This window comes from Salvelinus sp. IW2-2015, linkage group LG20, assembly GCF_002910315.2.
Source record: "Salvelinus sp. IW2-2015 linkage group LG20, ASM291031v2, whole genome shotgun sequence".
Taxonomy (NCBI): Eukaryota; Metazoa; Chordata; class Actinopteri; order Salmoniformes; family Salmonidae; genus Salvelinus; species Salvelinus sp. IW2-2015.
In genome coordinates, this window is record NC_036860.1 from 63382983 (window position 1) to 63395808 (window position 12826).

The 12826-nt window shown below is 46.4% G+C and overlaps 1 protein-coding gene across 1 annotated transcript; it reads left to right on the top strand.

The window, feature by feature from the left end:
* The first annotated feature begins 59 nt into the window (after positions 1-59).
* On the top strand, positions 60-4148 carry LOC111981015 (NADH dehydrogenase [ubiquinone] 1 alpha subcomplex subunit 8). The gene is made up of 4 exons (XM_024012128.2): positions 60-280; positions 1192-1355; positions 2930-3095; positions 3713-4148. The coding sequence occupies exons 1-4, from the start codon at positions 230-232 to the stop codon at positions 3848-3850; spliced, it is 519 nt and encodes a 172-aa protein (XP_023867896.1). The 5' UTR covers positions 60-229; the 3' UTR covers positions 3851-4148.
* The last annotated feature ends 8678 nt before the right edge of the window (positions 4149-12826 follow it).

The window sequence follows — 12826 nt, forward strand, 5'->3', positions numbered from 1 at the left end:
AATCGTAAGACAAACAAGTTAACTCAGTGTTTAAATCAGTGTAAACCACAGTATCTTTGGTGTTATTCTTTCGGTTTCTATACGTCATTGAAATGCGTTTCAAACCTGTGGACATGCGCAATGCATGTCAGTGACCTTCCTTGTGCGGCCTCGTCCAGTAGCTAAACGAGGACCTTGATTGTATATTACATTGTTCTTTCATTTTGATTAATCTGACAGAAACCGGACCATGGCGGGTTCGGTGGAGGTTCCCACTTTCAATGACTTGAATGTTGAGGAGGTAAGAACGAGTCGTAACGTTGAGAAACAATCTGGTTAGCAATGCTAGCAAAGTTAGCTAAATCAGCAATCCAACTGGAGCTAGCATAGCAGGCTATTGTTAGCTAGCAAGCTTGTTAAATACTGGCTTTCCAACAAGGTTACTAGCTTTCGTTTGCTAGGTGTAGTGTTGATTGCAAAGTATTGCATAGATTGCGATACCATCAGCTAACGTTACTTGCTGTGATCTGGAGGTAAAAGATTCATGTTAAAAGATTAATGCTAGCAAACGTTAGTTAGGTACTATAACTTAGCGTTTAATTTCTGTTTGGGACAGCTACAGCTGTTACTAAACAAACATGTTGTGATACCTAGCAAGCTTGCTAACTCTATGATCATGGAAGTGATTTTATGCGTTCTAGCTAGCTAGCTATTTGGTTTAATTTAATTCCTCTCCCTCAAGTTGTCTCACATCAAAATGTAGTTTTGGCTAGCTGTCAATCGGTTATGATATTTAGCCTGTCCTTGAGTGCATTTACAGGGCAACTTCAGTTGGCCTACAACAAGAATACAGTTGATGTTTGGGGCGCATCTGAAGACAACGATATAATGTTGTGATTTGTATTCTGAGTAAAATGAGACCTGTAAGAAATAGGAGGTCGTGCCCCTCTGATTGCCGTTATCAAAAGCACTGATGTACTTTACCTGATCTCCCCATTCCAAATACTAGTACACCAGATTTATGCTCTCAAAAAGTAATGTTTTTTTTCCCAAAGATAGCATATCTGACAACGTTCACCTTTGGCTTTTGTCATTATATTTGTCTGTTTAGGGTTTGATATTGAAGTAGGCTATACACTTGTCTATATACAGTATGTGTGTCCGTGTTGAGTAGTGTCTGTCGAGTCTCATTTTGCCCTCGCCCCTGTGTAGATCAGTGTGTCATCTGCGGTGCTGAAGGGAGCTGCCCACCACTATGGCTCACAGTGTGACAAGGCCAACAAGGAGTTCATGCTCTGTCGCTGGGAGGAGAAGGACCCTAGGAAGTGTCTGAACGAAGGGAGGAAAGTCAACGAGTGTGCACTTAACTTCTTCAGGTAGGTAATCATAGTGTTGACTGACTATTAAACACCCACATGAAAAATGTTGGTCTGTTTCACATGAGCCACTTTAAGGCTGTTTTAGCATCATTAAGGACCAGTAATAGTTGTGATGATATAAGATCTTAAGCCTGCATGTGTTTTCACAACAGAAATTGAAAAGATGTGAACCCTTGCCAGGACTCTGCTGTATGTTTACTGTATGAAACAGCTGATCCACATCCAGCAGCTTTTGCTGAACTTCGCTGTCTGCCGTTTTCGATTCATGGTTTTGTCAACAGTTTTCAGCCGAATAAAGCCTCAACCTGGGTGTTTTTATATGGCCGTTACAACAGGGTGAATAGATTTCAACTTAAAGCATACAGTTTCCATTTCACTTCTGTTCTGCAACTAACCAATAAGAGTCAAGAGAGTGGTAGGCTAACTATATGCTGTCTGTCTGTCAGACATGGGATATTAATGCAAAATAAAGGAAACACCAACCTAGTGTCTTAATATGGCGTTGGGCCAGAACAGCTTTAATGGAACTCTTGGAGGGATGCGACATCATTCTTCCACAAGAAATTCCATCATTTGGTGTTTCGTTGATGGTGGTGGAAAAGGTTCTTATGCACCGCTTCTGAATCTTCCATAAGTGTTCAATTGGGTTGATATCTGGTGACTGAGATGGCCACGGCTTATGGTTTTCATGGGTTGTCTCTGTGGGGGTTGACGGGCGGTTTTGTTTACAGAAGGCCGCTGTGCACTAATAACACCTATTAATGCCGGACACACAGGCACATACCTTTGCAGTGACTGGTATCTGTCTGTGAATTGGGCTGGGTTTGACATGCAGGCTTGCCCTGTGTAAGGTCCACAAATAAAATCCCACTTCCAAAGCAGGAACAAATAAACAGTTCTGGTCCCAGATGTAAACACAGGCTGAGTGGTAAAAGATGGCATTATTGTAATGGTACAAGGTTTTGTCAAACTTGTAATTACAACTGGTTGTTTATTCTTTTGGAGGTCCTACACCTACCTTGAAGTGGTACCTTGCCCACATTTAAAAAGGTCAACTAACATAGGGCTAGCTAGATAGTAAAAACATTTTTTTTTAAATCCAGGATCATAATAGTATGTACTCAAGTGTTAATTTGACCATAAGAAAGCCAACTCTTGTCCAGCATGTAGGGAAAGTGATACATTTAGAGCTCACTTCAGTTGCCTGGGTGAGATGGGGGACATTTGTCAACAGCCTATGCTCCTTAAAAGAACCGAGGCCTTAAATAAGTAAATAGATGCCTGGGGAAGGGATTCTGTCTGAATTGTCACCTTAGTGGCGGAGCGGTCTAAGGCGCAGCGTCTCAGTGCTAGAGGTGTCACTACAGACTCTGGTTCGATCCCAGGCTGTATCACAACCGGCCGTGATTGGGAGTCCCATAGGGCGGTGCACAATTCGTCCAGCGTCGTCCTGGTTAGGGGAGGGTTTGGCCGGGGTAGGCAGTCATCGTAAAATAAGAATTTGTTCTTAAATGTCTTGCCTAGTTAAATGAAACAACAACAACAGTGTGCTAATCAGATGTTTCCTCCAGGCAGATAAAGGGGAGCTGTGCTGAGTCCTTCACAGAGTACTGGACCTGCCTGGACTACTCCAACCTGGCGGAGCTGCGGCAGTGCCGCAAGCCGCAGCAGGCCTTTGACAGTTGTGTGCAGGACAAGCTGGGCTGGGAGAGACCCAACCTGGGAGAATTGTCCAAGGTGAGGCTCTTTAAACTATTACCAGAAGGACAAGTCGACTCATTTAGTAGACGCAGAGCGACTTAACAGTAGTGAGTCCACACATTTTTCATAGGTGTTTTTTTTTTTACTGGTCCCTCGTGGGAATTGAACCCACAACCCTGGTGTTATAAGCGCCATGCTCTACCAACTGTGCCACATGGGACCGCTCTGCTGCTCCCAGACATCATCTTTCAATAAAGATTTGGGTGATTCAATTAAAAGATCATGTTTGGGAACAACAAAACAATGATCGAACATTCTCTATGTATTGGACCTTCATTTTGTCCAACTCCTGTTTATTATKGATGTTTAAAACCCTCTCCCATTCTCTTACCTATACTACCTGCGGTTGGTTCTCTCCATTTGCCTCTGTCCTCCATCAGCGGTGCAAATGCTAGGTAAACAGTACTCTCTCACATTTGAAAACAGCTTTAAGCCTGTTGACACAGATCTTCATTGAACCAATATGCTTTCTCTTTTACCAGCAAAACATTCACTTTGGTTTGTAGACCTGTACTAAGAACACGTCTACCTGCTCCCCGTCTCCTCTCCGCTGTGGAATTATTTAACGTTTCGGCTCATGTGTTTCTCTTCAGGTGACAAAGGTGGACACCTCTCGTCCCCTTCCTGAGAATGCTTACCACTCGAGACCCCGGCCAGAGCCCAACCCTGTGATCGAGGGCCAGCTGCAGCCAGCCAAGCACGGCAGCAGACTCTTCTTCTGGAGCTGGTAAAGGGTAATCTTCCCAGCCTCCGCCCCAATCCTCACCTTAACCATTAGTGGGGGGGGGGGATGCAAAACTAGGGGCAACTTCACCCTACACCGGAAGGCAGTACTCCAGATCCTATCCCATCAAGCCTGCTGTCTTGTCCAGTACAGCACACCCACCATCATCAGACCTGGTTGGACAGAAAGGGGCGTCTGTGTGCACCAGCCATCGTCACATCTCCTGTCCCTATGTTGTAGAAATGATAATGAATGAACAAAAACTACTTGTGTTTATTGTTGTGAAATAAATACTAAATATTGAAGTTGTTTAGAAATCTCTTGTCTGGTAGTTAGAATGTTACACATCGGTTTTAAAGGGAATGTTCAGCTGAAATGTCTTGTATTTTTGCGTTTGGTTCAAAAGACTCAAGGAAATGTATTTTCTACAAACTTTAGGAGATCATTGATTTAAGTTATGATTTTGCAGACAGGAACAGTGTCTGTCTCCCCCACTTGAAATCCTGGAGTGTAGTCATCATCAACTGTATTGTTGGGTTCAGGGTCAGTACCCATGAGCACCGTCCAGTTTCCTCCTGTTCTCCCTGCTCACTTCCTCCCTGAGACCTGGAGGATGGTCCTGGGAAGACAGGCGGGGTCAGTTCAAAGACAGTCTGCATCCCAAATTGCAACCTATTCTCTATATAGTCCACTACTTTTGACCAGATCCCTGGAGTGCCATTTGGGACGAAGCATCAGCGTCGTATAGAGAGAAGGCTGTTGATATCCACACATTGTCTGACAAAGAAACTGTCTAACGAGTATTGGAACTGGCCTCAAAGGTTCTCAATTAAACTTTATTGTCCCCACAGGGAAATCACCATGTTACTCTGACCCTGTAGTGTACTCTTCACTAAAATGTTAACAAGCATATGGCCTTTGTTTGTTTAGTGATTCCTGATGTATTTTTATATTATAAAGGGTTAGGGTTATAAGGGTGTAAATCTAAAACAAATCAAATTGTATTTGTCACATGCGCCAAATACAACAGGTGTAGTAGACCTTACAGTGAAATGCTTACTTACAAGACCTTAACCAACAATGCAGTTCAAAGAAAGTGTTAAGTAAAAAACTATTCAACACAGAGAATGGAGTCTGAGATATGTCAGTGCAGTGTATAGTGTGAGATATTGTCAGTGCAGTGTATAGTGTGAGGTCTGTCAGTGCAGTGTATAGTCTGAGATATGTCAGTGCAGTGTATAGTGTGAGGTCTGTCAGTGCAGTGTATAGTCTGAGATATGTCAGTGCAGTGTATAGTCTGAGATATGTCAGTGCAGTGTAAGTCTGAGGTCTGATGTCAGTGCAGTGTATAGCTGAGATATGTCAGTGCAGTGTATAGTCTGAGAATATGTCAGTGCAGTGTATGTCTGGAGGTCTGATGTCATGCAGTGTATAGTCTGAGTCTGATGTCGAGTGTATAGTCTGAGATGTGTATAGTCTGAGATATGTCAGTGCAGTGTATAGTCTGAGATATGTCAGTGCAGTGTATAGTGTGAGATATGTCAGTGCAGTGTATAGTCTGAGATATGTCAGTGCCGTGTATAGTCTGAGATATGTCAGTGCAGTGTATAGTCTGAGATATGTCAGTGCAGTGTATAGTCTGAGGTCTGATGTCAGTGCAGTGTATAGTGTGAGGTCTGTCAGTGCAGTGTATAGTCTGAGATATGTCAGTGCAGTGTATAGTCTGAGATATGTCAGTGCAGTGTATAGTCTGAGATATGTCAGTGCAGTGTATAGTGTGAGGTCTGTCAGTGCAGTGTATAGTCTGAGATATGTCAGTGCAGTGTATAGTCTGAGATATGTCAGTGCAGTGTATAGTGTGAGGTCTGTCAGTGCAGTGTATAGTTGAGATATGTCAGTGCAGTGTATAGTCTGAGATATGTCAGTGCAGTGTATAGTCTGATGTCAGTGCAGTGTATAGTCTGAGATATGTCAGTGCAGTGTATAGTCTGAGGTCTGATGTCAGTGCAGTGTATAGTCTGAGGTCTGATGTCAGTGCAGTGTATAGTCTGAGATGTGTATTTGAGATATGTCAGTGCAGTGTATAGCTCGAGATATGTCAGTGCAGTGTATAGTGTGAGATATGTCAGTGCAGTGTATAGCTAGATGTGTATAGTCTGAGATATGTCAGTGCGTGTATAGTCTGAGATATGTCAGTGCAGTGTATAGTCTGAGATATGTCAGTGCAGTGTATAGTCTGAGGTCTGATGTCAGTGCAGTGTATAGTGTGAGGTCTGTCAGTGTCAGTGTAATAGTCTGAGATATGTCAGTGCAGTGTATAGTCTGAGATATGTCAGTGCAGTGTATAGTCTGAGATATGTCAGTGCAGTGTATAGTTGTGAGGTCTGTCAGTGCAGTGTATAGTCTGAGATATGTCAGTGCAGTGTATAGTCTGAGATATGTCAGTGCAGTGTATAGTTCTGAGGTATGTCAGTGCAGTGTATAGTCTGAGATATGTCTAGTGTCAGTGTATAGTCTGAGATATTGTCAGTGCAGCTGTATAGTCGTGAGGTTCTTGTCAGTGCAGTGTATAGTCTGAGATATGTCAGTGCAGTGTATAGTCTGAGATATGTCAGTGCAAGGTGTATATCTGAGATATGTCAGTGCAGTGTATAGTCTGAGATATGTCAGTGCAGTGTATAGTGTGAGGTCTTGTCAGTGCAGTTATAGTCTGAATATGTCAGTGCATTGTATAGTCTGAGATTAGTGTCCAGTGCAGTGTATAGTCTGAGATATGTCAGTGCAGTGTATAGTCTGAGATATGTCAGTGCAGTATATTGTCAGAGGTCCTTGGCAGGGGGAGAGGCAGGGCTGCCTGTTGCTGCAGGAATACAGAAGCTGCATCCCAAATAGCAACCTATTTCCTCGGTAGTGCACTACTGTTTCTTTTGTATTTGATCATCAGTCTTAAGTAGTGAGGACATCCAGTCACTGGACATTCTGGACATTTTTCTCACAGCCTCTTTGTCCTCTATATAACAGCCTCTCTGTCCTCTATAAAACAGCCTCTCTGTCCTCTATAAAACAGCCTCTTCATCCTCTATAAAACAGCCTCTCCGTCCTCTATAAAATAGCCTCTCTGTCCTCTAAAACCAAATCACAGATGAGATTGATCCCATTGAATTTAGAAGACTTCAACAAAGGAGACATTACTGTGATAGCTACATTCCTATCCTCTCCTGAAAAGAGAAACTCAATTGTAAGAGGGCTGATTGTCTTCTGTAGAAATCCCCTGAAGATCCCCTGAGATGTGGTCTCTGGTCTGTCCCGGTGGCTCGTGCAGGAAGCGTCTGACAGCGGTGGTCCTGACCTGGGTGATGTGCAGCGGGATGGAGGGGATGAAGGGGAAGGGGTTYGAGAGGTGATGGAGTGGCACAAGGCAGGGCCTGCCTGCGTGTGGTGGGCAGAGGAGTTGAGGGGGGAGTCCAGTGGCTCTAGTAGAGGGGGGTGGGTCTAGTGGCTCGTGGCAGGCCCGGCTCAGAGCCCCTCAGGAAAAGGGGAGGCCACCAACAGTTGAATTTGACCTGCTGCAGGAAGCCCACTCTGGCAGAGGAAAGAAATACAGCTCAGGATTTTCTCAAAGCAACAGCCCGCTCGGGACAGTAGACCGCAGTGCTAAAACACTTCAACTAATTAACCTTCCCCAACTGTCAATATTCCCATTGTTCAGCCCACCACTTTGACAGAATCAAATTAAATATTTGAAGTGGCGGTGGCTTGTGGGTACAAACAGTCAGCTGCTGCCCAAATGGTTTTAATCTCACAGTCATCAGGTCCTCTTGTGTTGGAGAACAGGGATGGAATTCTATGAGGTGTCAAAGGAACTATTTTCATAACCACTGTGTCTTTTCCCTATTTAGTGTTTTGGTATAGCTGAATATCCTTCATTGTTAGTTGTAGTAATGCTCCCTCAAAATCCTTCTTTAGTCAAGGCAATCACCTAGATTTTTTGGCAGTTCTTGATTGCTTTTAGCTATGAGGGTGTTGAATCAATCAAAATGCAAATGAGTTTGTCTTAGAAATCTGTCTTGTCTTGCAAATATGCCAAAAAAGCATCAATGCCATTATGAACCTCGTCGAGCAGACCTATTGGATTTGTTTATCCTCTAGTCCTCTGTTGAGCTCTCTGTTCCGTACATGGGTTGACTTCTGCTTTAATGTTTCTTCTCAACATGTACTTGCCTGCTTTGAACTCCCATGCAGGTTGTACTTAATACCCAGTCTGACTCTGCCACTCATGGGAATTGTCATTTTGTAGAGTACAAAGAGATCTGGGACTGGAAGTCACTCCCCAGATCCCCACCAGTCTAGTTTAAATAATCCCTGGACTAGTCTTCTCTCTCTCTTGTTAAACCCAGACCTGGGTTCAAATAATATTTGAAATAATTTCATATACCTATACTGTGCTTGATTAAGCTTGTCTGTTGTAATGAAGCCAATAGAAAAGTTCCAAAAGGGCAAATCCTGCCAATCAGGTACTCCAGTAAGGCTAAAGCCAAACTCTCCGTATTTTAAATAGTATTTGAACCCAGGTCTGGTTAAGCCAACAGAGAGAGAGTTGCATTGCTCTCCTCCGTATGTCTTTCAACTGAAGTTAGAAAAATCCTGGCACATTTCTGGAGTAATGCAAAACATGTTCCATAACATGAACATGATTAGCAGAGGAAGAATTCTTGCATTTTAATGGGATTACTGTCATGTGTTTGACATGAGGGACCTATTCTACAAACCCCACACAACCACCACAACCTCTGGTGTCCTGCCTGAGCAATTATAGAAATCAGGGCACCAAGGAACAGTTTAGGCCAACATAGAAAGCTGTTTCTTTCCTTAGTTTCCCTCCCACCTTCTCTAATGTCTACCCGGAGGCCTCTTGGAATGAATTCATTTGGCAAGTTAATGCTTTTCAGCCAGATATCAACATTTCAAAGTATTGTAATTTCAGGGTCCTTTTAAAGGTGGCTGAATATGCAGATTCATATTGTGTGTTTAAATGCCGCATAAATGAAATAATTACTCACTAGGCTACCTGCCACCCTGTAAAGAGGGAATCATAGAGGATGACAGAACCTTTTTAAAGTGACAGAATCATTGTTTGCGTTCCAGTGGCTTTACACTTCAAATACGCCTTTTCAAATGCCTATGAATGGTTTGGTTAAGCTAACATTTAATAACTGCTGTGTGTGTGTTTCAGTGAGCGAGGTGTTAGCAGGGCAAAGACAAGACAGCGCATGTGAGCTCTCTCTCACCCCACAGCGCGGGGGAACAGGGGAACCAGGGGAACCACTACTTCAAGGTCTCAGAGCAAGTGACGTCATCGATTGAAAAGCTATTAGCGCGCACCACCATTAACTAGATAGCCATTTCACATCCGTTACAGACGCAGCCAGGCGACCCTCTAATGACGCAGCCAGGTGACCCTCTAATGACGCAGCCAGGCGACCCTCTAATGACGCAGCCAGGCGACCCTCTAATGACGCAGCCAGGCGACCCTCTAATGACGCAGCCAGGTGACCCTCTAATGACGCAGCCAGGTGACCCTCTAATGACGCAGCCCAGGTGACCCTCTAATGACCCAGCCAGGTGACCCTCTGATGAACGCAGCCAGGTGAACTCTCTGATGACGCAGCCAGGTGACTCCTCTGATGACGCAGCCAGGTGACTCCTCTGATGATGCAGCCAGTTGGCCCTCTGATGACGCAGCCAGGTGACCTCTCTGAAGACGCAGCCAGTTGGCCTCTGATGACCAGCCAGGTGACTCTCTGATGACGCAGCCAGGTGACCCTCTAATGACCAGCCAGGTGGCCCTCTGATGACGCAGCCAGATGGCCCTCTGATGACGCAGCCAGGTTGACTCTGATGACGCAGCCAGGTGGTCCTCTGATGACGCAGCCAGGTGGCCCTCTGATGACGCAGCCAGGTGACTCTGATGACGCAGCAGGTGGTCCTCTGATGACGCAGCCAGGTGGCCCTCGATGACGCAGCCAGGTGACTCTCTAATGACGCAGCCAGGTGGCCTCTGATGACGCAGCCAGGTGGCCCTCTGATGACGCAGCCAGGTGGCCCTCTGATGACGCAGCCAGGTGGCCCTCTCTGATGACGCAGCCAGGTGGCCCTCTGATGACGCAAGCCAGGATGGCCCTCTGATGACGCAGCCAGGTGGCCCTCTGATGACGCAGCCAGGTGGCCCTGATGACGCAGCCAGGTGCCCTTCTGATGACGCAGCCAGGCGTCCTCTAATGACGCAGCCAGGTGGCCCTCTGATGAGCAGCCAGGTGACTCTGATGACGCAGCAGGTGCCCTCTGATGACGGCAGCCAGGGTGATCTGAGACGCAGCCAGTTGGCCTCTGATGACGCGCAGGTGGCCCTCTGATAACGCAGCCAGGGTGACTCTGAAGACGCAGCCAGTTGGCCCTCTTGATGACGCAGCCAGGTGGCCTCTATGATGACGCAGCCAGGTGACCCTCTAATGACGCAGCCAGTGATCTCTGAAGACGCGCAGGTGGCCCTCTGATGACGCAGCCAGTTGGCCCTCTGATGACGCAGCCAGGTGACCCTCTGATGACGCAGCCGCAGGTGACTCTGAAAGACGCAGCCAGGTGACTCTGATGACGCAGCCAGGTGGTCCTCTGATGACGCCAGCCAGTGTCATACGCGCAGGTGCCCTCTGATGACGCAGCCAGGTGACCTGATGACGCAGCCAGGTGCCTCTGATGACGCAGCCAGGTGACTCTGAAGACGCAGCCAGTTGGCCCTCTGATGACGCAGCCAGGTGGCCCTCTGATGACGCAGCCAGGTGACTCTGAAGACGCAGCCAGTTGGCCCTCTGATGACGCAGCCAGGTGGCCCTCTGATGACGCAGCCAGGTGACCTCTAATGACGCAGCCAGGTGCTCTCTGAAAGACGCAGCCAGGTGGCCCTCTGATGACGCAGCCAGTTGGCCCTCTGATGACGCAGCCAGGTGACCCTCTGATGACGCAGCCAGGTGACTCTGAAGACGCAGCCAGGTGACCCTCTGATGACGCAGCCAGGTGGCCCTCTGATGACGCAACCAGGTGCACCTGGGTAGATCTACTGTAGGTGCAAATGGGAATCCCCAAAAATGATCACTTTCAACTTGTTCAATTTCTATATGTGTTCCCTGGTCTGATATCTGTCCAGGAACATTTGTTCATTTTTATAAAAAAGACATTGTTTGTATTATTTCAATTTGTCACCTTGAATAGTGCTGTGCTAGTAAGGTAAATATATCTGTAAAGAGTTTACACCTGTCGTCTTCAGGAACAATAGAATGTGCTTTTTAATCAGTGCTACAAGCCTAATGTGAAAACTGTGTGTGTTGACATGATATGTTTAAAGGACTCCTATTTCTCCCCAGAATGTTGTCTCTGCTTAACACTCCATGAGTTGTGGGGCCTATGTCCCAAATGACACCCTATTCCCTATGTAGTGCACTATATATAGGGAATAGGGTGCCATTTAGGACTCACAGTGGTCTTGTTAAACTCTTTCTATATCCCCTGGGTATTGTTATACACTGGCAGGAGGATTTGTATTTTTTTTGTCCATGTCAAGGATTGACTAATATTAGGTCTAGAATTACAGTACTAACAGATGAGTACTTGGGGGTTAGGTCCAAAACACAGGATACAAAATGGTTGTGTCTGTTGTTTGACAACTATTTGAGTCAGTGAGGGGAAGACCCATCTGTTGAAAGATGGATGGATGCATGTGTGTGTGTGTTACGCAGATGAGCACATGCATGTATGTCTGTGTATGCCTGCCCACACATGACTGTGTGTGTGTGTGGGCACAGTGGAGCGGCGCTGCGGATCCTTCTGGGCTGGCTCTGGCCTGTGTTTGTGTTGGCTCCATCCCAGGCCTTCATTACTCCTCCTGAGATACAGCCCTGGGTTCAGTCCCAAAAGGCACCCTTTTCCCTATAGGGTCCTGGTCAAAAGTAGTGCACTATGTAGGGAATAAGGTTCCATTTGGGACGTAACCCTGGCCTCAGGACTATTTACAGCTTCACTGTTCCACCGTGGCGTGCAAGATAAAAATCCTCTCCTCTCCGCGCAGAAGAGCTGGAGAGATGGAGACAGCCCCCCTGTCATGTACTCCGTTGTTTGTTGAAACTCCTGCCGATTCATCGTTTTCTCTCAGTGGGGAGAGTTAGAATTCCAAAAACTTTGGAATGACCGAGGGTCAAGAGAGAGTGCTTCTACATGTCCATCTTCCACTTACTCTCTCCCTCATCCCCTCCTCCCCCTCTTCTCTCCTCCCTTTCTCGCCACGGCTTCTCTCTGTTATCTTACCTCCTCTTACAGTATCTTAGGATGCCTCTTCTTCATTTTCATGTCTACTTGTCAATGCAAACCTTCTTAAGTCGTTGTTAAAGCCACTTTGCTATTGTCTATCCTTATAAACTAGTTCCCACACACATATAGAATCAAAGCTCAGTGAGAGAACTTTAGTTGGCAGCGCTACATGTTCGCTATATGTTTGCGCAGTTGCCCAATACCCAATTCCCATTCATTTTGTCCGATGTCATTTTAATGCAGTTGTGTGTGGTTTCCAGGAGGTATATGGAGGCATTCCTCTTTACTGCGCTCATCTAAACAGGTTTAGTTGAAAGGAACGCGTTACGACGCAGCGCAGCTCGGCTCCTCCGGTGGTTCCTATCTGACTGCTAGCTCAGCCTGCTAGGGTTTCCTACACATGTCAAGGTGGGTTAGTCTTTCCCCCCGTCTCCGCTTGCTGAGGCCTTGGTGGGCTATCAGTCACACCGCCGGCCGGGCCTAGGCCAACTCCCTCCCCTAACTGGCTGCCCCAACCCTGGCTCCCCTAACCCTCCCTCCTCTAACCCTCCCTCCCCTAACCCTGGCTCCTCTAACCCTGGCTCCTCTAACCCTGGCTGCCCCAACCCTGGCTCCCCTAACCCTC